The sequence below is a fragment of the Colossoma macropomum genome, unplaced genomic scaffold (genome assembly GCF_904425465.1).
Source record: "Colossoma macropomum unplaced genomic scaffold, Colossoma_macropomum, whole genome shotgun sequence".
NCBI classification, from domain to species: domain Eukaryota; kingdom Metazoa; phylum Chordata; class Actinopteri; order Characiformes; family Serrasalmidae; genus Colossoma; species Colossoma macropomum.
The window spans coordinates 11,104,164-11,131,804 of record NW_023494792.1 but is presented as its reverse complement, the minus strand read 5'-3'; the positions used below and the strand labels follow the sequence as shown (position 1 = coordinate 11,131,804).

At 39.4% G+C, this 27,641-nt stretch overlaps 1 protein-coding gene across 1 annotated transcript in view; it reads right to left on the bottom strand.

Annotated features, from left to right (window-relative positions):
- trim44 (tripartite motif containing 44) overlaps window positions 1–3,094 on the bottom strand; it is a 61,216-nt gene extending 58,122 nt beyond the window's left edge. Inside the window, exons 1-2 of the mRNA XM_036575927.1 lie at window positions 2,792–3,094; window positions 615–1,166 (exon numbers count right to left, since the gene is read on the bottom strand). Of these exons, the coding sequence (XP_036431820.1) occupies window positions 615–1,127 (513 nt within the window). The 5' untranslated portion in view covers window positions 1,128–1,166; window positions 2,792–3,094. The remainder of the gene's footprint in view (window positions 1–614; window positions 1,167–2,791) is intronic.
- Window positions 3,095–27,641: the final 24,547 nt, after the last annotated feature.

Below are 27,641 nucleotides of genomic sequence, written 5' to 3'. Positions count from 1 at the left end.
TCCCGGCGTTACAGTATTAAATTTCAGTTCGGTGACTTCTCAATGGCATGACTACAAATAGGCTTCATCTTTTTCTTTATCTTGGTTGCTGTTTTTGCTAAAAAATCATTTTAATATGATGTCTAATGATATATTGCACAACAGAGTTAAAATCAATGTTAAGATAGCCTTTCTGAGCTTAGCTGCTGACAGTCAGATTATTTAGATTAAACAGGACTAGAGTCACAGGTGTGACTAAAATGCTGTTTTGTAGATAAATATTAATGCGATGCTTTGAATTTTTTGAGATGTGCTTAAAAAACCTTGAGTAAAAGATGACATAACTGGAGTTTGACCTTCTAATCTGTTTTGTAGGTGATATCTGTTCAATTAGTTTGCACATTCAGAATGTACCTTTCAGCAAAATTATAAGAAAATATACACATTTATGAGAAGATGTTCATGTAATATTGGCCTACTAATCTGATTTTTTTTGGAGTGCAATATGGCCCCTGCGACCCAGAAGGATAAGCTGTTTAGAAAATGTGTGTGTGTCTGTGTGTCTGCAATATGGCCCATTACCATAAATGAGTTTGACACTACTGTTCTAGGCAATCCGTTCAGCTCGGTCTCACCTTCTGCCACATGTAGGCCTCTCTGAGTGTGATGATTTCATGTTCTCGATGCTCTCCTTGCACAGCACACACCACACACACAATCTTCTCATCCTGTTTACAGTAGAGTGACCCCTCCTGGCCATGCTCCTTACACCTCAGTCTCTCTACGGTCACTGTGTCCCTCTTTCCTGCCTCCGATCCACACTGCTGCTCCTCTTCCTCTGGATCCCGGCCTCCGCCCCCAGCAGCCTCTGCCCCCTCTAGCCCGTTATCGGCCACCTCAGCCTGGCCATGGCCGTCCACTCTCTGGGCCAGTTGCAGAGGCTGTTCTGTGGGGCAGTAGGGCTGAAGCTGGTGTCTGGTGCTGCGAGTGTGTTTATCTGCATGGACTGGACAGAAGGCGAAGCGGCATAGGGCACACATCTGCGTGGCCGGCTGTGGCTCGTCCGGCTCGCACGCATCACACGTGCCATCCATCTGAGGCAGGTCGTCCTCATCGCAGCTATCCCAGCATGCTCCTGGAGGGTTCATGGTGCAGGGAAACAGAGAGAGAGAGGATCCCAGGGGAGTCTAGAGGCAGATAAAGGACAACATAAAAATAGCCCCAGCTCAGGACACACTGTAAGCACATGACTGTGGTAGCTTTCCTCAGCTTTGCTGAGGCCTGCTGCACTAAATCACTCTCTAACCACCCCCTGTTCTCCACTTCTAACGGAAGCAGAAAGCAAGTGAAATTGTAAACAAAGCCCTCCAGCTGACTTTCTGAGCAGTGTACATATGACCACACTGATAGTGGAAACAGCAAACACACTGAAAACATGCTAACAATGCACACACAAACACACAGGTAATGCACTGCTGACATTAGCCTATTGAACTGAATTGAATTTTTTTTGGACTAAAAGAAATTGCCCAAAATTACAAAAAAATAAACACAAAAATTGGTGTTCCATTAACTTACATTCAAATTTAAGAATGTTTTCCCTTTTCCTATAAAACTACCATTTTGGAGATGAGGCTTTCTACCATTGCTGTGGAAAATGCTAAAGCAATTCCAAAGCCATTAACATGAGATCAAAATAAGATCCACCAAAATTTGATGTGTTTATTTTTCATTCTATTCCCAAATTACCCAACAAAAACTACAATAACTCTTATATTTTAATTTTTATTTTAGTGAATTTTAGTCAGTCATTCACATTTTAGTATTCAGTGGTTTTGAAATAAAACAACAACATGAGTGCAATATTTATAATGTTCTATATACATTGTGCCTCTGAAACTAACGTGGCAGTAGACTATACTGTAGGAAGGCTCAGATTTTAGTAATTTGGTCAGTGGTGTTACAACTTTACTGATGTTGTTAAATATAATAAACTACATTTTGCACTTGAATTACAAATCAGCTTTAGTACCCAGTTTGTCACCAATGTTAGAATGAAGCTGATATAAGACTTTGTCCTGATGTCAATATATAACATCAACACAACTCTGTCTTTCAGTTTACTTACCTTGCAATGCAATGCAATGTATTTACGTATAAATGTTGTTCACACTTAAACTCATTGCATTGCTTCTTTCAGTGTGGTCCTGAAAGCCCCCTGTTCTACACAGTTTGGTGTTTTCCCTGCTAAACACTCTAATTAGCCAATTAATGAGCCCTTCCTGAGCTGGAGTTGGTGCGCTAAAGCAGGGAAAACACCAAAAACATGCAGGCCAGGGGTACAGCAGGACACTCACATTAGCTCACTCATACATTCTTTTATTCTGCAACTTGAGAGCACATATGCAGGCACTGGTCATAAGCAGAAACCCCCTATAAAGCCCTCTCCCACACGCTGGCTCCTCCTCCGGGTGTCCAGCGTCAGGTCCTGACCTTCCTTATACACCACTCGCTCCTGTTTGACATTCCTCTCCCTCCCCTTTCTCTATCCCTCTGCAGGACAGCAACGAAAGAATAGAGACGACCTGCTTTCCTACCCATTCACACAGCACAGCATGAATATCCCTCTCTACCAGTACATCTCTCTCTCTCTCATACATACTCTCTCTCTCAGGCCTGACCCTCTTAACCGAGTGCTCTTACAAGTCTGCAACATGCAGATACTCTGGGCCTCTCTCTCTCTCTCTCTCTTACACACACACACACACACACACACACAAACACACACACACACACACACATACACACTCACAGTGTTTTCTCCCCTCTTGCTGGGTGTCCGTGAGCTCTAATCCTCTGTGTGTCTGAAACACAGCTGCAGTTCTCTCTGTCTCTCTCTCTCTGAAGGGTTATTGGGACAGAGCAGGCTAACACTACAGCAGCTAGCTCTTCCTTAGCATGGCTCTGGCCTGATCTGCTTTCTCTTTCCCTTCCCAGCTCAGCTCAGCTCGCCTCCCTCCACTTCCTTGTTTTGCTCAGTGCTCTGCTGCTATTTTTTTTTCACAACTTCCTGTTTCTGCAGCAGGAGCCGGAGAGCTGAAAGAGAGCAAGAGAGAGAGAGAGAGAGAGAAAGAGAGAGACGGGTTACGGCACAACACATCTGTGAGTGTGAGTGAGTGAGAGAGAGTTAGAGTGTGTGTGAGAGAGAGAGAGAGAGAGAGAGAGAGAGTGTATACCATCTGTGTGTGAGAGGGGGTGGTGGGGAGGGGAGGCTGTCTGGCAGCAAAACCAAACTGGATCGGTAGGTTATGAAGCAGCAAGTAGTTCCAGTTCTTTTGCTCTTATGCTGAAGCGCTGGCAACCGAATGTAACACAGCAATGGCTGCGATTAGCTTCTGACCCTTTATGTAGCGCAGACTGCTCTCATTATGGTATCAGCGAAATAGGATGTTCAATATACAGGGTGTCCCAAAAAAACTGACATCATTTGAGATGTGAATATCTGAGTAACTACATGTCCAAGGCCAACGAAATGGCTTCATGTTGAACGAAACAAGATTTAATTATCAAAATTCGAACAAGAAATTCAGAGGGATGTAGATTTTATAATCGATTTCACAAAGCTTCACAAATGTAATATTTTCCGATACTGGTGGTCGTCCAGATCCCTTTGCCCTGCACAGACAGCCTTCCTCTTTGATTTTTTTGTGCCATGTCCAAATCTGCTTTCCAGATGGTACATTTTTATTGAATTTTCTCGTAAATGCCCGCCGCACACTCTTGTTTGACTGTGTTCGAGCATATTCTAACACACAAAATGCCTTTTCATTTCTAGTGAACGCCATTCTTCAACCTGACATTACAAATTAAACTTGGTTAGTTTTTACGCAGTTTGTTAAAATTTGAGATCATCTGAGGGAGAATTGGCTGTTATTAGACTTTGAAATGATGTCAATTTTTTTGGGACACCCTGTAAGAAGAGGCCATCTACATTTTTCTTGTGTTTTATGCTTGTGTGGGCTTTTTTGTACCCAAAACAACCATAATTCATTATTTTTACATGACCGTTTTCCAAATCTCTTAGAATTAAACAGGCTGTTTAATACCAGGGATTGAATGGTACATTTTGAATCTTTAAAGGGGAACTCCACTGATTTTTCAAAAAATCTACATAATTAAATAATTAAGATGTAAACAAAGTCATTCAGAGTGGTTTGGTGTGAAATGCTCCCTTCAAGAGAAACTTACAGAGTCAGAATTGTTCACAGTGGTGGTGATGGGAACCAGACGTCCACCTCTAAAAGCTCCCTCACAGAAAGTTATTTCATGAAATGGTTATGAATACACTGTCTGATGTCTGACGATAGTTTTGTGATCAAGTTTTGGCCTAAAAATATTTTAATCAATTTATTTTATCTATTCATGCTGGAGTGATACATGAAAGGAAAGGGATTGAAAGGCAAATTAGTCCCAAAAGTGATCTGATTTTTTCAGATGTATGACTCTTTTACCAAAATCAATGTTCCATATAAAACTTAGGAGACGTGTAGTTTTAAATAGTAAATAAAATGGCTATATTTGTGTTGTAGACATGGTGACCCCTGATTCTTATCACCACCACTGTAAAGAAATTTGAGTCTTTATAGTGAAATATTTCACAACAAACCACCCTGAATGACTTTACATCTCAACCACTGAATATGGTGAAATTTTGAAAAATTCCCCTTTAAAATCCAACTCCTTAAGGAAGCCATATCAATTTTTATGAGTTTTAAATTCATTTGTGTGGGTTTTGTAACAAAACAGTCATAGTTCATCTTTACATGAACATTATTAACCTTTATTTATCCCTTACAAATGTTTGTTACTGTGACTTTTGTTCTGAACATTTATGTTAGGTAATGTAGCAATACCTTATTTCAAGTGATTTCTGTTTTGATATTCAGCAGGAAAAGCCAGTCAATCATCTGTAAGTTTATCTTCTTAAATCTGCTTATAATAATTCAAAAATCAATTACTTTTTTAGTTTCTACAAAACGTAAGGAGAAGTAATTTAAATTCCAGTAAGTAGTGGGACAGGTTTGGCTGAGAATTGAGGACGTCTGTTTGTGAATAAAGAATTTAGCACATAGAATGAAGAACTAATCTAGGGGCTTATTAGTGGAGTTAGTGTCAGAACAAATAACATCTTTAAGGTTAAAGGAGTAAATAACTTTGACAGGGTTGAAAATGTGAGCACATAAGGTGGACCATAATCTATTAGTTATCTCACACTGAAATAGTAATAATGAATGTTTCATCAACAGATCCACAAAAGGATCCACAAAAAGAGCAAAAGCTATCAATGTGTATAAATTTGGAAATGACAGATTTCACAGGGTGTATCTTATGTAAAATTTTAAAATGAATTTCTTTGACCTTATTGCACATACAATATTCATGAGGCAAAAGCCAGGCTCTTTTCCAATTTATGTCCTCAATAAAGGACATCCAATAGAATTTACCCCTAGGAGAAATTCTGTTAGAATATTAGAATATATCTAATATGCTTATTATCAAATTTTTTTATTGTGTATACTTTCATCATGAATGCTCACACATTAAATAGGTTTTATGTGACAGCGACGGTACATGAAAACCCTCTGTTCTTACTGACTGCCTTGTATTGTGCCACATTCAAAAAACCGTCTAGGCTGAAACACTTATGACGTCAGTGCGATTGGGTGGAGTTCAAGTGTTGTAGGTATTTGACCAAACAATGATTTGAAAACAATGAATTGTTTTTGAAGCTTATTTTCTATATATGAATCACATGAACTGGGGAAAACATATATATGTTATAAACATATATATATATATATGTGTATAAATATACACACCAATCAGGCATAACATTATGACCACCTCCTTGTTTCTACGCTCATTGTCCTTTTTATCAGCTCCTCTTACTATATAGGTGCACTTTGTAGTTCTACAATTACAGACTGTAGTCCATCTGTTTCTCTGCATACTTTGTTAGCCCCCTTTTACCCTGTTCTTCAGTGGTCAGGACCCTCATGGACCCTCACAGAGCAGGTACTATTTGAGTGGTGGATCATTCTCAGCACTGCAGTAACACTGACGTGGTGGTGGTAGTGTGTGTCGTGATGGTACGAGTGGATCAGACACAGCAGTGCTGCTAGAGTTTTTAAACACTGTGTCCACTCACTGTCCACTCTATTAGTCACTAGTCAGAGATGATAGCTCATCTGCTGCTGCACAGTTTGTGTTGGTCATCCTCTAGTCCTTCATCAGTGGTCACAGGACGCTGCCCACAGGACACTGTTGGCTGGATATTTTTGATTGGTGGACTATTTCCAGTCCAGCAGTGACACTGAGGTGTTTAAAAACTCCAGCAGCACTGCTGTGTCTGATCCACTCAGACCAGCGCAAAACACACTAACACACCATCACCACATTATTGTCACTGCAGTGCTGAGAATGATCCACCCAAATAGTACCTGCTCTGTGAGGGTCCGTGGAGGTCCTGACCACTGAAGAACAGGGTAAAAGGGGGCTAAGAAAGTATGCATATATATATATATATATATATGTACATAAAAAAATTCAGTTGGTTGATTTAGGGCAGGTTTATCTGGCTTTATAGCACAAACACAAACTGTTCATTTTCATCTAAAATACTACACTTTATTATGAGCCCCAACTGGGCAACCAGACATGAATTTCTAGATTTGCTATTTCTCTTGTATTCCAGCCTCACAGAGCCATGTTGCTGCTTCCATATGAACAAGTGGCTAGGTAATTGTTACTGAAGATCAGTTCTGATGCTGAGAAAATGTTTTACTTTCAGCTAATTATATGTCAGTACATATAACTGTAACACCAATAAAGCAATTCACTTTTAGCTTTTTTTTACAAAAGATCTGAATGTGTCTGTATGTGCATTATCTCCTCAACACCTCATAGAAAGTGTTCAATATGCTTTGCAGTACAAATGTATGTATATATCTTGAAGTATAAACAAAAGGCCAAACAGATGCACACAAATGCAAGCATTTATGCATACAAAAGTGCACATTTGTTTGTTTGTTTTCTGACCTATTCTGTAATGGTTCAGATGAAAGAAACGGATTCTTGCTAATTAAATTCCAGCCACGACCTGAAGGGTACAAGCGCATATGACGTTATGTACCACCACTCTGTTTCTAAATAAATAGTATTTGGACTGCAAATTATAATGCCAAGAATAGCACACGTTTGTGTGTTCTGACCCGTTATGACAGTTGAGAATGTACCCTGGCTGGAAAGCTTAACAAACAAACAAAGGAAAAACAAGTGATGCGTACACACACACACATACACATGCTGTTGTCCTCTACTGTGTCCCCTAAAACCAGGACAGTTCTACAACTGCTCTTTTCCACTTCGACCTGCAACTGACATTTCAGAGGGATCATAAAAGCTGAATCAATATGCTTCAGTGAGAGAGCGTGCGCAAGAGAGAGAGACATGTCAGGCCAGATCAGACAGGGCTGTATGATGGACAACAGCTCATGCCATCTGCAGATATCAAAGTATCCGTGATCTTTAGCGTGCCACTGGCAGCGGTTGTGATTTAAGACTGCCCCGATCCCCACAGGAGCAGGAGGAGTATGCTTAAATCATTTCAGGTCATTACTCTCTTACAATTCATTATCTCCTAATATCACAACTAGCCAAGTCTGCCTTTTCACTTTTTTACTTATCTTCCCAGAGCGGGCAGCCGTATTTTCACATACCATCAGTAGGCTCTAATGCTAAATTTAAACCTTGAAAGACTCACTTACACGTAAGTGAAGATTTACATATAGTCATGCACAGATGACAGTCTTAATCCACTTTAATATGATCATTTTACCGCCACTCTTTATCCCTTAGGCCCAGACAGGGTACTTTTGTTATTGTGCATTTAAGAGTTATATATGTGAATGATCTCTGTCTCTGATCTCTTTGGCTAAGCTGTATTGTGCCTCATTCAGAAAGCAGTTCAGGCTGAACCACTCTTCAAAACTTTACCATGAACAGGTGGGGCTAAACTGCTGTAGGCTTGATAGGACAGTATGTGTAAATGCTTTTGATTTTTGTGACATCAAGATGAAAAATAAGATGAAGATTTGTCTTGATAAGTTGGAACAGACATAATACACCATAGGTACTTATTTTAAAGTACATTTTTTACTGTACTTCATTAATCAATTGAACATCCAATTGAACAGGATCAGTTATTGTCTGAGGGAATTTCATCTACTTTTTGCATATTTATCAGACTTGAATGTTTCAGATCATTGAACACAAAATGCTGTTTTTAAATGATGATTTCATTTATTGAAGGAAAAATGTTGTTCAGCCCTACATGGCCCTATGTGAAAAAGTAATTGCCCCCATAGCTACTAAATCAACCAGTTAACCAAATTCAATTAACTGTTGGCCTCAGTTTCACTAGCCACACCCAGGCATGTTTACTGCCAGACCTGTTGAATCTAAACATCACTTAAATAGAACCTGTCTGGCAATGTAAAGCAGAATAGAAGGTCTCAAAAACTGCACATGATGCCACGTTCTAAAGAGAATGCAGATGCGAAACAAAGTCACTCAAATCTGCCAGTCTGGAAAGGGTAATAAAGACATTGCTAAGGCTCTGAGACTCCAGCAAACCACAGTGAGAGCCTTTATCCACAAATGGAGAAAACTTGGAACAGTGGTGAACCCTCGCAGGAGTGGCCTGCCTACCAAAATTTCACTAAGAGCGCATCGACAACTCATCCAGGAGGTCACAAAAGCACTCACGAACATCTAAAGAACTGCAGGCCTCACTTGCCTCAGTAAAGCTCAATGTACACGGTTCCACAATGAGAAAGACTCTGGGCAAAAATGGCATCCATGGGAGAGCTGCAAGGCGCAAGCCACTGCTGACCAAAAAGAACACAAAAACTCATATTGCATTTGCCAAAGAACATCTAGACAACCCCCCAGACTTTTGGGATAATATTCTGTGGACTGATGAATTAAAGGTGGAACTTTTTTGGTAGACATGGCTCCTGTAACGTGTGGCGTAAAGGTAACACCGCAGTCCCCCATAAGAATATCATACCAACAGTCAAGCATGGTGGTGATAGTCTGGGGCTGAGTTGCTTCTGCAGGACATGGACGACTTGTCATAACTGAAAATTTAAAAAATCCTGATGGAGAATGTCCGCCTGCCAGTTTGTGACCTAAAGCTCAAGCGCAGTTGCTTTATGCAGCAGGACAATGAAGCACACAAGCAAGTCCACCTCTGAATGGCTCGAAAGAAACAAAATTCCTTCAGAGTGATGTAAAAGAGTCATTGCAAGTTATCATAAACGTTTGATTGCAGTTGTTACTGCCAAGGGTGGCACAACCAGTAATTAGGTTTAGGGGGCAATTACTTTTTCACATGGGTGATATAAGTTTTGAATAAATCTTTATCTTCAATAAATGGAATGATAATTTAAAAGCTGCATTTTGCAGGTTCTCTTTATCTTATATTATGTAAAGGTGACAAATTACCAGAAATAGAAGAAATCGGGTAAGGTGCAAATACTTATCTTAGATGCATCGCGATGCGGACGTGAACGATTCTGAATCGATTCACAAATGTCAAAAATCGATTTTCTAGATATTTCATTTATAACGTAATGTTGACGGAACGCAAAAGGCGGAACTGGAAGTGCGGAAGTGCAGCGCCCGGACAGTCTGTGGCGGCACATAACAAAAACACAACCGGATGAGTGAGAAATCCGACCGGCTCCCTCTGCATTAAAGCCAGGTTAGGTCAGGAGTCACAACACAAATGACAAGAAGAGCCATTTTGTCCTTTCAACAAAGTCAAACCACCTCGGGAACCACTACATTTAATGCCCAGTATGTCTTAATGTCCTAGTATGGGCAAAAAATATAAACGAGAGCGCAGATTCACTTTGCTCTGCTTTAAGCTTTAGCTATAGCCGCTTTCCTTCCATCTCCGCCAGAAAACTTTTCTTCAAAACTAGAAGAGTTTCTTGTAAAATGTCTCAGAATCCGGCTGTTTTACGAGGCTGAAGTCGCTTCTCATTCTCCAGCTTCTCGTTCTAATTTTCCCGTTCCACCTTAAATTCTGCCTTAGTCGCCGAATGTAACTGCTGCACTGTTTAATGTGGAACGGGAAAATTCGAAAGAGAAGCGAGTTCATTTTCGCAATTTTTTTAGAGAAAGACAGTCTCTCATTGTAGATTTAAACAACCGCGCCGCTTATAAATGCAAATAGTCCTCCAAATGTTCGTCTTAATCTCTGTTTCTTCGTTCGCTACTGGCGAGGCCAGACCTCGGTGCTATGTGACCTGCTGTCTGTTCTCGGTCGTTGAGAACCAGGGCTTTCGCGCTATGCTGCACACTTTGGAGCCGAGATTCAGCGTCCAGTCGGGAAGGATGGCTGTAACGTGCTGCGTGGACACCCATTACCACAGGATCTTATTTCAGGGTAACAGCGCATTTTATCGCCGACGAGTGGCCGCAGCGTCTCTGAATGAGAGCCTTCTAGTTCACTTCCATTTGATTTATTAATAAAAGATCTTTTAGATATTTAAAGCAAAGTATTTGTAATGATCCATAATACATTTACATTAAAACTACCAAGTCCTCAGACAGTAGGAAGATAGAGATCCTGTATAGAGAAAAAAGATGCATCGAGATGCATCGATAATCGTTTTATAATCGCATCGCAGCCCTCTGAATCGTAATCGAAACGAATCGTGAGCTGCCTAAAGATTCCCACCCCTAATGTAAAGTATAGAGAGAGGAGAAGAGAGACTTATGCAAAGGCTATAAAAATGCTTTTAGGAGCTTGCAGTGCACCAAAAAGTATGAGGCGCCCATTTGCCTAATGGAGTACTCAAGCAGTGAAGTACAACTAGTATTCAAATGTGTTTCATTGTTTTTTAATTTCTTCATGTAACTATCAAGTTGCTCAACTATCAAGTTGTTTATGTTGAAATTATGTTTCAGGCAACTCACAACAACCAGTTGCATGAAAGTTTTACTGTGTAAGGCCAGCCTCACTACCGATTTTCTGACAATAGGGCAAAACCATAAACAGCTACCCCTTTTTAGAGCCCCTGATAAATCAATACAGCAATTCATAATTCACATTAGCTTTTAGGTTTATTACGAAATGTTCCTATGGTGATGTGATCACACTGTGACAGTAATGTACGATGTCAATTGTTCAACAGTTTCCTAAACATTACTGTTCTATGTACTTGAACTGTTCCATCCTCATTTCTGCATCAGATTAACGGTCCAGTACATTGCAGCATGCTTTCTCTCTTTCTCCCTCGTCTCTCTCTATCCCTCCCTCCCATCCTCCCTTTATAACTGCCTCCCACGTGCCAAAGTCTTTCCACTGCACACAAAAGCTACCACAGTAACAGCTTGACACACAAAAGCAGCTTTATATAATGGCTCTGAATGCACATGCTGCACTTATGCATGGCTCACATACTTATGTGGTGAAGTGCTGTCACGATAGATCTTTATATGCAACACAACACTGCTGCCTTACTGCATTTCATAATGGTAGAGGCTTAATGGCATGATTCCTGCACTTTAAGCTTGGGCTGCCTTAATACTTGCCATAGCTAAATATGTCTTTTGATCAATCATCCAGGGGCCACAGTGCATTCTGTCATCTAACCCGCCTGCTATTAAGCTCACTGCACCTGACAGCCCAGTGGAGTTGAATGGTGCAGGTGGACCAGGTCTATCACTTCTGTCCATTTGTAACATTTCCATGGCATGGATTAAGAGTTATATAAGTTATATTGTGAGCAGATTTTCAAATAAAAGAAACTAAAAAGGTTATTGATCAAATTGGTGACTACAAATTGAGTCCTTAAATTGAGCACATAGAACTGTAAATTGTATCAAAACAATAGAAAATCAAAATTTGATTGTGAATAAAAATATGAAAATTACATGTAATTTAAAACTTAAAATAGGTCCTTTTAGACCTTTGTCCAAAGTAAAATGATACAAAATATCATCACTTTAGACCAATCAGATCAAGCTCTGTAGCATTCTTCCTCATCATACTCAAGTTAGTTGCTGAATGGGTTAAATCTGAGAAATAACTAAAGCAGAACATATTCTCAGACTTTATAGCAAAGTTTATTGAACTGTTACTCAGTTAATGTATAAACAGTTAATCCTCCTTCACTATGGAGGCCACCTTACCACCTTCTCATTCAGAAATGATTTTCCCCTCAGATTCCCACGATGAACAAAAGAGCTGTCTTCAAGATCAAATAACCCGTCAGTAACAAAAAGATCTGAACTGAAACTGAGCCAAAATGAGCTTCAGGTGACATTCAGTGTGGTTCCATGAGGCAAAAAACAAGTCTAAAACTTGCCATGGGGTAATCGAAAACATCTGGCCTATGTTAAGGCACAGTTTAATCTTGTGGACTTTCACTTTATGTTTAATAAATGTTTAAGCTTTCATGCTTACAATGAAGAATTTGAACTGTGTGGCACAATCATGTTATCAGTCACTTTACAATTTATAAGAAAGCTGAAAACTTTAATGTGTAACAAGAAGTGTTCACACAAACTAAAGTCCTCCGCCCATGGAAAGCACATGTAATATCAGAAGGCAATTATTTCTTTCAAGCTTTTAGGCTAAAGGAAGTCTCATATGTCTATATGTCCACTCATATTCACACTAATCTGGAAGAGAGGTAACTGATTTTGGCTTGAACTGCAGTAAATCGCTGCTGTGGGAAAAAAAAACTCATATCTCCTTTTTTGGTTTTCTCATAATCTGAAAGTGCCTGTTGCTCTTTACATTGTGTGTAAATTTCATGAGGAATGGACCAAAAGAAACCTCCCAAAACAACTTGGAAAAAGGTCTGGTTCCATTGACTTACGTTAAAAGTAAAGTAGGTTTTTTCTTTTTCTTGTAAAGTTACCAGTTTGGAGATATGAGGTTTTCCGACAACAGCGAAATGTCCCATTCCCACAGCTCAATTTGAGGAATATTCAGTTAAATATGATAAAAACACCCTCCCTGTGAAACTGCCATTGCCTCTTTTCCATCACCTTTGGATTAATTGCATTGTGTGATATCACCTGATCAATCTAAAGTATGCTGACATGGTAACCAGCTTTAAATGTGTAAATGCTCATTTCATTCTTGAGCTATTTAAAGTTTAGACACTATGCTAAGCTAACTCTTATGTAAGTATGCTATACGAACTCCTGAATGAAATTGCAGCAGGTAACTGAAGTGATTCCCTCAGCCAGGGAGCAGTTCCCTTTAATAACAGCTTTAGTAGTGGATTTAATAAAAGTGGAATTATAAAAGATTTAGAGAGTTAATAAGTAGATTTGATATTCTGGGATTGGGCGATTGTCATTATATTTAACTCTATTTCATTAATAACAGATTTAGCAGATGAGACTTTTCACACACCTGGGTAATGTTTACAAAAATACTCAATATGTCCAAAAGTTTGTAGACACCTGCTCATTCAATGTTTCTTCTGAAATTTATGGTATTATAGGGAACTTGTCCTCCTGTGCAGCAGTAACAGCCTCTACTCTTTTGGAAAGAATTTATACCTGATCCTGGAACATTGGTGTAAGGATTTGATTGCTTTCAGCCACAAGAGCATTAGTGAGGTCAGGCACTGATGTTTGATGCTTAGTTCTGGGATGGCAAAGAACGCTACTCCATGCCCCAATGGTGGGGGACTTTATAGTCCTCTAGCCTCTAATACTTGGTGTTGAAACTCTGGAGTCAGCAATGGGTGCACTTTAATGTAGCTGAGTTTACCAATTAGAAGGATACTTTTGGACATACAGTTGTGTACCGTAAATTAATTTTAAAGGTACACTATATTCAAAGGTACTTATTTGTATGTTTGTATCTAGGTATGTTTTTTATAACTTTTTAAAAAAGAAAAATAGAATAAAAAGCCTGGAGGCAGGACAGTGTATATAGAGTCAGTAATATAACTAGGACAGAATATGGTACAGTTATGTTCCCTAACTAAAAGTACTGAGGACATGACCTTAAGGCTACCACCCCTGTGGCAATTTAGTACTTTTTTCTAAGAGTGTACAGAGAACACACTATGTAATGCACCTTTACTATTTAATTGCTGAATTTAACTAATTTGAAAAAAATAAAACACAAAATTTGGCATGTGAAAAATATGGGACATTTTATACTATATGTTTAATTATGTGAAACTCAGCAGAACATAGCATTTGTGCTCTAAAATGTGCTGAAAAAGTTTAAGGGTTATTCTACAGAAACATCCATTTTTGTGTCCCTAGCGTTTACAGATATATTACACTTGAAAAACATGTTACAATTTACAGGGTTACAATTTATTTATATTTTTAAATAAAACAATAAGTTATTTTAACAATTACACCTTCTTGAGCATCAATTTAGCAATATTGGTTTTTAAATCAATTATCTAGAATTCCAAGCATCACAGAAGTGCTTGTCCCCACAGTCAGGTGTGAAGGGTGAGGGACATATTTTTAAGAGAAAAACAAGTTTTTCTGCAATTTTAACTGCAATAATCTATACATGACTTTGGAATATATGAATTGAATGCCATAAAGAAAACAACTGGCAAATAAATATTATAAAATATATAATGAAAGTTGTTGTCACTAGGAGTCGTGTCACTGTTACCACATAACAAAAAATCTCTTAAAAAAGCACATGGTAAGTCCACTGTGTCTCTTCAGTTATCAGATATTTTCTCATTTAGCTTATGATTTCATATGAAGCTTTTAGTTGACATCACTGGTGTGACCTACTTTATTCTGAGGTGTTTGTGAAAAAATAGAATACAAATGGATTAAATTACATATTTTAGTGAATATTCCATGACTGACGTGTGGTCCGATGCTCTGTAGCAGCCATTTTGTAAAACGCATTTTTAATTAAAAATGTCTTTGGTGTTACCTTTCTTGTATGTAACTCCAATGAGGATTGGTAACACCAGTGACACCTATGGATAGATGGAAAAGTGGACGTTTCTGTAGAATGACCCTTAATTTTAAGTGTGTTCCCCATGTTAAATTTTTACTTTAACTTGACCAAGGGTGCTTGCATATAGTTATAAAAGTCTTTGTCTATGTATGTCTAAAAATATGCCATATTTATGTCTAGATGCAAGAGTATACAGTTTATGTGATAAAGCAGCAGCACTATTTGTTTATAGTTTGATTATAACTGCATTTTTTCTGATGGAATTGTTTTGCAAAAGAGTGTTTCTTTTTTCTTAAAAGGCCATAGTGGGCTGTAGGTCAAAGTTTGCCACTGCAGTGTAGTCACCCTGTATTAGACATGACACTCAGGGCTCCCTCCTTGGGCACAATTCAAACAAGATGCAAATGGTCCTCAGAGGCGGAGATGTAAACCTTCAGTTCAGATAAAAGTCTCACAGAGTTTCAAAAGTCTACTCACTCAGTATGCGGCCTACGTGGTCTGTGGGCAGCTATGTAATGATTTCGGCCACTTGGTGAGAAGACATGTAGAACATGAATATTTTATTGCAGAAATTACGCATTCATGCCCTTCATGTCCGTGAAAATTCGCTATATGGCTGAGTGATACGTTGACTCATTTTCACACAAATCAAATCAGTGCTCGTGGTCCCTATAAGAGATGGAGCGAGTGGATAAATCCTCTCATCAGTAATCACTGCAGGGTTCAGGCAGGTTATTTGACGAATGGGTTTAAAATGCCCTTCAGGCATCCATTTGAGTTGAATAGTGGCAACTAAACAGTGGCTCCACTCTTTCAGGCTAATTTAAAAAAGCGTCAAGCTGAGAAGTTGCAATTTTTCCAGAGGCCTCTCTCTCTCTCTTTTTCTCTGGCTCTCCCTCATTCTCCCTGTCTGGCTGATGGTTCAGATAGAGTAACAGTAAAACGCAGTGGGCTGTGGCTCCACGGCTGGGCTCCGATGAGCGAGGATGGAGACAGATAAAGTGCTCGGAGTGCCGCTCCCTGCTTTGCTTCTGCTCTTTCAAACGCTCTGGGCCTTATCTGCCAGTGCACGCTGTTCCCCAAGCCGTGAGCAGCAATGTGCATCCGTAGATTTCCGCCGGGAACTCTTTGCGCGTGCCACCTTCACCGCCCAACTTCTCTTCCAGGGAAATAAGCTTCTCCTCAACAGTGGAAGAAGCTCTGGTTGGCGTGCCTACAAATTATTTTTACCTTTCTGGCTGTGATTTTGTGCCTGGTGCTGCTGAGTTTTCACTCTGCTCAGTTTTTGCTTTCAGATGTGATGCAATGCCTCATCGGAGTTGGCGGCAGTCCTCTGAGAAAAGTTGTCCTGCTGGATATCTCCCCCCGGAATTATAGACTTTTTGGATTTATATAAGAGCTGTTTAGCCCATGGAAGTGATATCTTCCATTAAATATTGATTTCTGAGCTCGATAGGGGAATTACAAGAGTTGCAGTTGAAACCGCTGACGCTGCTGACAACGCTGACAGCCAGTTTGTCCAAACGATTCATACGTTTCATTTTAGTTTATTGCTCTCTAATGCAAATCATATCACATCGTATAGATGTTGTCAGAAAATTCTCTTGTGTTGCGTCCTCCATGGGACAAGACGAGGGAGACGTAACCCAAACACAGAGATCTACATCGTGACTGTCTCGTCTGATCACTGTGGGTGACATGACATAGAGGGTTGCAGTGCTTTTATATCTGTGATTCATCTTTGGCAAGCAGGCCTTGGCTGGCTGTAAGAGCGGCTGTGTTTTATTATGAAGGGCTTGGCCACTTCAGGACAGCACGCAGACCCGGAGATGAACTGCCAGCATCTCCTGTTTGATCTCTGTGTTTGCTGGCTGGGGAAAACAGCGCGACTGCATGTGCTGCTCAGGGAGATAATACGGGACATACTTTTCTACTGACACACAGACTACACCTATCTGTCTGTGCAGCTCTCTCTCTCTCTCTCTCTTTTCCAACTTCACTAATCCACACCACACACTGCCTCATACAAGTGTGAAAACTCACAGACACTATTCTCACAACAGTCCTTTCCCCTTTTATTGACAGCTTAATTGAATAGATATTTTTTAAAATAGTTTATCGGAATCTCTACAGGGAACAAACAAAGTTACTAGTTATTTGATGAATTTAACATGTTGGACAAAAATTGGGCTGTTTATCCATTGTAAAACTGCTACAAGATTAAATACATGTTAATTTCTGTTACAAGCTTTAAATAAAACATGGAATGTCTTTTACAAGCTTCAAATGTCCACATTTAATCTAGAATGGCCAAAAAAATGTCAGCTTGGTGCTAACATACTACTAGAATCCCATAGGGATGCTAGCAGAAATTAGCATTATCACAGAGGTATTTTTTTCCTCATTTTTGACCCAAGTTTTGACATTTATAGCTGTAACTGGAAGCCTCGCTCTAATAGTCATGCTTTGCCACTGTTGTAGAGGATGCGTTAACTTCTTTACAGTTAGAAAACAAACAAGACATGCCATTTGAAAAGATTGCCCAAACTTTTGCACAAGACAATGGATAGATAGATAGATAGATAGATAGATAGATAGATAGATAGATAGATAGATAGATAGATAGGTTTATTAATCGCAAAGGAATTTGCAGTTGCAGCAGCAGCAGCACCTAAACTGTACGAATCACATAGATATATGATGATGTGTATAAATATATTAAACAATTTTGAGCTGCACAATAATGTTTGTTAATTATTACAGCATGACTGACCTTATAATATGCAAATAAGCCTCTTTACTGTGTACTGTACAAAATAATGTAACCATGTCACATCAAGGATGTGTTTTACTATATTGTGAGGTCTATCACAGTATGCAGCAATATAATCGCAATATGGCATTTTGTCCATATTGTGCAGCCCTAATGTAAATATAGATTTATTTTCATAGTCAGGAGGAGAGTACAGCTGTGCTGGCTGACTGTCTTTCAACAGCTGGAGCAGAGAAGTGCATTACGTCAGAGCGCAGGATTGGAAGCAGACTGTCTGTGCTTGCCCTATAACAATAACACTCTATATTTCTCCTACGGTTTTACCCAGCACACCACTGCTTTGCCCAGCTGGTATGTTCTGAGACACATTTTGGAGTTTCTCTAATAAGGCCTGATATTCAGACTTGGCCAGAGGGAGCAGGTCGTAGATCAGTGAGAGAAGGACAGAAAACCCAAGGCCAGTGAGGCTGTGGCAGAACACAGTGTGTCACTGTCTGTTGCTGAATATGCCATGCTGACACTGCCAACTTTCTATGTGACCAGCCAAGGCCAACAACTTTTAGGAATATACCCCAAAAGCCTCTTAGAACAGTCTCAGATGTGTGAGGACCATTTTGGTGATTCTTGAAGCCCAATGTAGGACTGATTCAGTAACACCACATCAGTACTGCTTTTAGAACATTGTTTACTGCTTTTCAAAAATTGTTTTCTGCATTTAGAATATCCTGTTTTGGCTTTTTAAATACCGTTTACTGCTTTTAAAATATCTTTTGCTGCTTTTAGAATACGATTTTCTGCATTTAGAACAATTTTCTGCATTTACAATATTATTTCTGTTTTTAGAAATTGTTCTTGGCTTTCAGCATATCGTTTTATATGTTTTGAATATAATTCTTTGGCTTTTATTATATCATTCTGGGCTTTTAGATATCAATTTATGTGTTTAAATTTATATTTAAAACATTTTTCTTGGCATTTATGATGTTTTATGTGGCTTAAATATTGTTTTTGGCTTTTAGAATATCATTGTAGAATATTATTTAATGCATTCTCAGTATTGTTTTCATAACATTGGGCTTCGTTTTCCAACAATTCTTAAAAAAAAGCTCTTCTTAAAACCACTTCACAAATCTTCACAAAGATTCTGACATTTACTGATGTTTTCTTATTTGGGACTTGTTGTTAGGTAAGAACAGAATCTACACACTCAAGAGCACAAAGGTGTGAACAGTTCTGCAGTTTAAGAACACATCATGAATCTCACGTAGACTTTTTCTTAGGACCTTTCTCAAGAACACATTTAAGAAAAACCTTAGAAAGATACTGGTGAATGAGGCCGAATGTTATTTGCTTTTAGAATACTGTTTTTTTGGCTTTTATAATATAATCCTAGAATAGAATATCGATGTATGCCCTTTAAATATTGTTTTCTGCTTTTAGAACATTGTTCTTTGATTTTAGAATATTGTTTATCATCTTCTGCTTGCAGAATATCAATTTATGTGTTTAGAATATTGCTTTCTGTTTTTGGGGTATCATTCTCAGCTTTTAGAATATCAATTTTGACTTTAAGAATATTGTTTTCTGCTTTAAGAATATCATTTTCTGTTTTTAGCGTATCATCCCAGTGGAGGAGAAATGCTTCCTCTTACCTCCCACAGACTCTTCTTATCACCTGTGATGTTTTCACCTCTAGAGTGAACTCTTGTTCCACCTGAAGCAAATCCACCCACCTCCTCCTACCACCTTTTACTAAATATTTACTGCAAGTGCCTACAGAGAACAGTTTAGGTGCTAGGAGTATTTGAAAGCAGATGCTCCAAAACAGCCAGACTTCTGAAGAGGAGGCTCATTTTCTTAACTTTCAGAACTGTAAAATATTCAGTCTTGACAGGACACAAAGGGCAACGCTAGCTTTCTATTTCTGTAATATAATAGAAATGGACAAAGCATTTTCATCCAGTTAGATTGCATGTGCCAGCGGCAGACGTGGTGTGAGGCTCTGACACCATTGTAAGGATAATTACCTAACTGAAGGTCAAGACAAAGCACAAAGTACAGAGTGCTTCTTTCATATTGCCAAGCCTGGAGCACTGAGGAAAAGAGTAAAAGTGAAGAGTATGTGTGTGTGTGTGGCTTTAGAGATGGGATTTCATGATGTTAAAGGAGGGAAGAATGACAGAAGAAAGAGAAAGCTGGAATGAAATTGAATTCCATCCGACCAACGAGGAGACAAAAGGATGAAAAGCTGAACTGCTGCTGCAGCCTTCTTGCTTTGTGTGTGAGTACAGCTTCTCAAACTATTGACCTGTTTATGCTCCACCCACAAATGGGTTCTTTCATACTGACTGGCGTATAGCAGAACAAGCTTTACAGAGCAAACGTCCCAACCTCATGAGAAAGTATAGCTCACAATCTCATTTATGCTAAAATACCTGCCTACTGAGTATGTTATTAATTTCAAATGATAGCTATGGTATGCATGTGAAAAGTCACACTCTTAAGATTAGGTTAGGTTGATCGAGGTAATGTGGCAAATTCATTGTGATTTCCAACCTGTCTATCTTCAATTATCTACAATAATATAGTCTGTCTCAGTAGAACAGCATTTTAAAGTTGTACACTACAGTGTTGAATTTAGTTGAATGAGACATTTTGTAAAGCATGTTGACCTTGCAATAACTTCTACGGAAGAACACATCTGTGGGCGTAGAATGAATAGGTCAATCATAGAACTATGGAAGCAGGGAAGTGGGAAGGAGCAGCATCTTCAGCACCCCCAAATTTCATGATTACGTAACTGCAATTGTTAAAAAACAACAGAAAAATGTCAAAAAGGACTTTTAAATATTTTGTGTGATGAAATTTAAGGAATCCATGCTTTGTCTGGGAAGTACTGAAGAAAAATTCTGTAAACAAGCTTTGTTCTTCAAACTAGCTCATAAGGTATCAAGCATGCTTCTGAAAACAAGAAATTCTTGTTTTTTTTTATGTTTCTATGATTTATGTTTATTTGCATTTATTCTAATGATATGTGGTGTTTTTACAAGTACAAACACATCAATTGCCAAGAGAAATTGTTTTAAATAAAGTGCTTATGTGAAACCTTTGCAAAGCCCAGTATACATTCTATAAAATCTGCAGTAGCCATGCACTATTTAAATTAATGCTGCATTTTAGAGTGAAATGAATCCCTCCCCTGCCAACTGTTGGCTGCTTTGGGGGCATGTCACTAACATAAGCGGGAGTTGTAGGCTATTTCTGTCCCTCAGTATGGCTTCATATTGTTTCATAAGCTTAACAGTTTCAGCTAACAAAATTATCTCTCACTCTCAACCATTTTTCTTCAGCCACTTTAATAATCACCTGACCTGCTAGATGTGTGTCTTGTAGCTTGACTACGGGTGTGACATTACAGTTTCCACACCTTATATCAGCAATCTGATTGGTTGACGCTCAGCTTAGTTGCATGAAGTTTGTCCAGCCAAAGAAAGCAGAGACACAGCAGTTGCTGTGTCGGTCATATGTGTATCTGTATTGTACAATTATGCATTCAGTTTCATGTTATCCAAACATACTGTACACCACCAATACGCTGCTAGAAATTTCAGCACCGCCAACTTACAACACCTTCCAGAATCCCTATACTGGAGGAGAGAGAGAGAGAGAGAGGGTGTGCTGGTGTGTCCAGTACGTGACTGTAGGTGATGTGATGAGGGAAGGAAGACACTATAATAAAAATGGAGATTTAATGAAAGTTAAGCTTCTTATTGATTTCGCTGACTGCGCAGATGTAAGGTGTGTGTGTGTTTGTGGGCTGTGGCTCATCTTTGAGGGAAGAGAAAACGGCTCAGGGCAAAAGCAGATTATGAGATTATGTGATGCGCGCTCTAAATAAATAAATAAATAAAGGGAATAATATAGCAAATGAAATGAGTTGCGATGGGTCCGGTGATGACAGCGGTTGGTGGATTTGCATGGCGGCTGCTTAGCTGAAATCAGGACGGACAAGGACACAGAAGTGTGATGACGGTATCTGTCAGGCGTGAAATTTGTGTGAGGAGGATAAAAGGTTCAGGGACAGATTTCGTTCTCTTTTTTTTGAGGGAGCGTCAGTGAGAACATTACCTGGCTGCCATACAGACTGGAGACGGGAGAGCTTTTCTCTGTAGCTGCCTGAGCTGCGTGTGCTGGTTAGCACTCACCGCATTAGAGGGGGTTGTGTGTACCTGTGAGAGACAGAGAGGGAGAGAGAGGGACAGACTGACAGAAAGTGAGAGAATTTTCTTTCTTCCCAAGGTCTTTTGGACAAACATTAAATCCAAAAACTTTTCTCCACAAAAGTAATAAAACAACAACAACAAAATGAGATTATGTATCCAGTCTATGCTTATTTTGTATTTGTCTTTGGGTATGAATGTGTCTGCAGGTTTAGGCATCAGAGAAAGAGTGTGCCCATAAAAAAGACAACAGAGAAAAGAATGGGGGGATAGAGATGGGGGGGACATATAAAAGAGATGGGGGGGACATATAAAAGACAGAAGGACAGGAGGCCGACAGATATACACAGACACACAGAGAGCGAGGGGTGGGGAGAGAGAGAGAGAGAGAGAGAGAGAGAGAGAGAGAGAGAGAGAGAGAGAGAGAGGAGTTGAACAGTTCTGTGTAAATTGAGTGCAGCAGATGCTACATTCTGTCTGGCACAGTGATCTGTGAAGCTTTTCTATTTATATCCCAACTCTATCACTCCTGCCCTCAGAGAGAGAGAGAGAGAGAGAGAGAGAGAGAGCCCAAAGGGCAAATGAGACGGCACACACATTGAGGCCACAGCACCAGTGTCAGAGAAAGACCACTCAAATGTTACACAGCGGCAAATCTGTCAACAGGACCGCAGAGAGAGTTTCACCGGGAAAAAATGCAGCTTTTCTAACAGATGGTGAAGGTTGCCTTTTTAATTTGCTGAAACACCACACAGAGTCGAAAAACCACAGCAAAACGACATCTGGAACATCAGTACAGAGGTTTGTGGAGAGTGAGAGATTTCTCTGGGATACAGACCAACAACAGGAGTGTGAAATTCTCTCAGAGTAAAGACACTGTGCTTATGAGGGTGGCACTCTGGAGTCACCAGATAGATACCTTCAATTAATCACCACTATGTTCAAAATGATTAGAAGACTGCTTGTTTTCAATCTCCCGTCTTTTTTCTTTCTTTCTGTCTTTTTTTTTTTTTGGTCATTTTTAAAGGAGGCTCAGCAGAATGGCTTAACAGAAGGGTGAACACTGCATGTTAAACACCCTTTGTTTATAATCAATCAGTTCAAATGTTAGGAGTATAAAACAAGGCTCATTACACACACGCACACACACACACACACACACACAGGGCTGAGAGGAATGACACCCACACATTAGATCCATCTACTTCACAATTAAGAACGACCATAGAGGCCTGTTCCACGCTGCTGATGTAAATGCACTCTCCTTTCATCATTTGAGCATTAACTGCTGGCTTTGATTTTAGAGTGATATTAACTCATTGCTGCCCAACATCTACTTGTCGTATGAGAAGGAGATGTGTTCTAATTGGTCTAACATGATTCATTTTAAATGTTTTTGTATAGTTATACTTTGGAGGGACAGAATAAGAATAAGAATTTTCTGTTGATTACATATCATTTTCAAACTTGTATTTACAATACAATTAGCATCTTCTGTTGTTTTGTTAAACATTTGCAGTCCCATCCATCCTCTAAACCGCTTATCCTTCTGGGTCGCGGTGGGGTGCTGGAGCCTATCACAGGCTGTCATTGGGCGGAAGGCAGGATACACCCTGGACAGGTCACCAGTCCATCGCTGGGCAGACAGACAGACAGACAGACATACACATTCACACCTAGGGGCAATTTAGCATGTCCAGTTGGCCTCACTGCATGTCTTTGGACTGTGGGAGGAAACCCACGCAGACACGGGGAGAACATGCAAACTCCACACAGAAATGACCCTGGTCACCCGGCCGGGAATCGAACCCAGGCCATTCTTGCTGTGAGGTGACAGCGCTACCCACTGCACCACTGCACCGCCTGACATTTGCAGTCCCGAAAGACTAAATTAATCTGATAAATTACATGACAGAAACTGACTTTTTAGCGATATAGCAAATGGCATGCACAGAAATCATATGGACTGAAGGAAGTTTAATATAAAATTATGGACATTAAAAGGGACACTCTTGCCAAAATGACAGATCTTACCATTGCTACATTGTTGTAAACATGCCTACTCACCTCCTACAGCAATGCTGCTGTAGTCTCAAAAGTGAGATTTTTCAGTTTAGAGGATAGAAAACACCCTCATGATGATGTATCTTTAAGGCCAGAGTTACTTTTGAAAAACTACAAGCGCTTTGAGGTGGATACATGAGGGGGAGCTATTGAAATGTTTTGGTTTGGTTTTTCCCAGCTAGCTGATAAATGTAGACAGAAGACTGTATTTATTACCCTTTACATGAGTGGTACATCAGTGGATTTCTTTATTGCCATTGAGGGAATTCTCAACAGATGTGTGACGTATTTGCATAATGCATGCTGGGTACTGTAGTGACAGAATATTAATGGGCAAAAACAGGACAAGGGCACAAAATTGTTAAATCGGTGAGGCTGGAGGATGCAAAGCTGCACTACAGAATACTACATAAAATGACAAATACTATAGGCTGGAATGCCCCTTTAATGGGTCAATTGTTGTATCACTATTTTTGCAATGACACTTTGAACCCTTGTAGATCTATCTATCTATCTATCTATACAGCAGAAACACTACAGCTTCTAAACCCAACTTGCCGTTTGCTACACCTTCGCCATGGCACAGATACAACTGGGAGAGATATAAGCTTTAAGCATCACGATCCAGTTTCCAGAGCTTTCGCGAGATTGTCAACCTCTCTTTATCCCTTACTTAAACAGGCTGTTTTTGTTACTGTGCCTTTAAGACTGATAGATGATAAATGAACTCTGTTCTGATTGGCTGTCCTGTATTGTGCCTCATTCAAAAGTCACTCCAAGCTAGAACACTCCTTAGAACATCAATGTGAATGGGCGGAGCCAAACTGCTGCACACTGAATAGGTGGATACATGTAAATGAGTTGGTAGTTGCGACATGACAGAAACAATGAATTCAAAACGGGCTGTTTTTGCAGTATAGTTTCCATATATAAACTGTAAGGATGTGGAAGTATGCATTTTAAACCTTAACAATGTTTGCATATTAGTCCAAGCTAAAGAAATTTGGTTTTCCAAGTTATGGGCCCTTTAAACAGTTAGATCATGTCACACATTGCAGGAAACCCCGGCCGGTTCACTAAAACACCATATTCGTTCGACTTCATTTGTATGTGTGGTGTTAGGCTTCGAGTTGACACTTCATCTATGCAGTGGAATGTTGTCTGCAAAAATAGCAAAGGCAGTAGAAAAGAAGAGTGAATGAGAGTGCTCCAGCTGTCAGATACGCAGATGGAGAGACAGAGAGGGGGAGGGAGAAGGGGGAGGAGTGAGCTGGAAAAAGCAAACGTTTGCTTTGAAGTAGCCCCTATCACCCTTTCATTCACCTTCTTTACTCATCAGCATGTCATAAATCGCAGCGCGTGTGCGTGTGTGTGAGCAAGCGTCAGAAATGCCTTTGCCAGACTGAAGCCGTGTGAGCTATAGGAGCACCTGGAGAGAGGAGGGGCAGCGACTGAGATTATTCACTCACACTAAAATCCCCCCTCAAATATATTCATTCAACACACACACACACACACACGCCATTCAAACATTTCAGTAAATCCTCTCTCAAACATATCAATCCAATACATACTCACACGCAAATGTGTTCCATTCCCTCATTCTACTGTGTTTACACACTTGCTCAATACTGAAACTAAGTGTGCTTTGAAAAGAAGCTCCACAGACACTGACATGAACACCTAACCCGTCAGCTCTGAGTGAGTGTGATGATGGCAGCATGAAATGCTGATTGACCACGGAGATCTCCTGACACACAGTCAAAAGGACAGAGAGAGAGAGAGAGCAAGAGAGAGAGAGAGAGAGAGCGAGAGAGACAGTCGGTGAGAAAGCACATAAGAAAGAGAAAGAAAGAAGGGGAGAGAGAGAGAGCAAGCAAGGAACAAAAGCTGTGGGAGAGAGACAGAGCACATGGAAGAGAGAGAGGATGAGAGAGAAAGGAAATGAGAGAATGAGGGAAGGAGAAGAGACAGTGAGAGAAAGGCAAGAGAGAAAGAGACAAAGAGGATGGGAAAACATAAGAAAGAGAGAGAGAGAGCTAAAGAAAGAGAAAGAAAGAGCAAGAGCATGAGAGAGACAGAGGGAAGAGAAAGAGAGAGAGTGAGAGAGAGACAGAGTTAGGGCATGAAAGGTTAGGTAAACAGTACATGGATGGCAGTGTCATGCCCTGACTGAGGCCCATCACTCATGGTGCATTCCAGAAAACACACCATCCATACACCATCTGGTTTTGCAGCACACACACACGCACACACGAGAAAAAATCTTCTTAAATGTGTTTTTTTCTTGACTTCATTCTTAAGAAAAAAGTTCTGAGAAATTATTATTCTTTAAATAACTTCTTAATCATTATCTTATTTGCTTCTTTTAACTATTTTCCTGATATTCTTGACAATATTATGTTCTTAAATGTTTTCTCATGATAGCCTCACACTTGTCTTAGGCTATAATAGTTGGGAAGGTGAACATCTAAATTTATTATGGACGCTGCCTCTGCTACTCCTGCCCATCCTTGTCTGTCACCCCACAATTATCATATTTCCAAGAAGTATTTTTTCCTGTCGGCTGTTTCTTCCAGCATTACTTCTACTTCTTGTTTGCTAAATTTTTTAAACACTTGGTTTGATGGTTTTCCTCCATTTTGCTGTCCTCTGAGAGGATTAAACTAAATAACAGACATAACAGTTACTACAAACTCAAAGTGTATCTTGTGTCATTTATGATACAGGGTTAAAGGCAACATAGCATACATAAGAAAACTATGAAGATTAAAAAATATAATTAAGAAGATTTAAAAATAAGATTATCTTAAGAGAATATTTGAGAACTTCTTAGGTTTTTCATGAGAATTGCATTTAAGAACATTCTCATGTTCTTAGTGTTTGTCATAAGAACCTTCGCAATTTTTTTTCTTAAGAAAATGTCAAATCAAATCAAATCAAATCAAATCAAATCAAATCAGATTTATTGTCACATCACAAGAGTACAGGGACACAGGTGAGTGAAAAACTTGAGTGCGAGTTCCACAAATTATGCAGAGAACAGTATTTACACATAGATAAACAAAACTATAGATAGGATAGAAGAATAGATAAAACCAATTTAACTAAAATATATACATATAATCTTACACTAAATGTGAATCCGGACCCAGATATCTGAAGAGTTCAATGCCTCTGAAAACCAGCTCACAGAAAGTTAATACATGAAATGGTCATGACTACACTGCCAGATGCCTGAAACATTATTTTACAATGATTTTGAGAAGGTTTTGTCCTAAAACATATTTGTTTAAATGCATGTAGGGTGGAGAGGGACATGAAGGGTGTAGTAAAGAAAAATGGTCCCCAAAGAAAACCACAATTTGTCTGTTATCAATATTACATATAAAACAGAAGACACATGTTGGTTCACTGGTGGGTTTGGATAGTAAATGAAATGGCTATATTTGCATTGTAGACATCACAACCCCTGGTTCCTCTCACTACCATTGAAAAGAGTCAGTAAGTGTCTCTACAATGCACATCATTCACATCAGAATTACTTTGATTATATTTC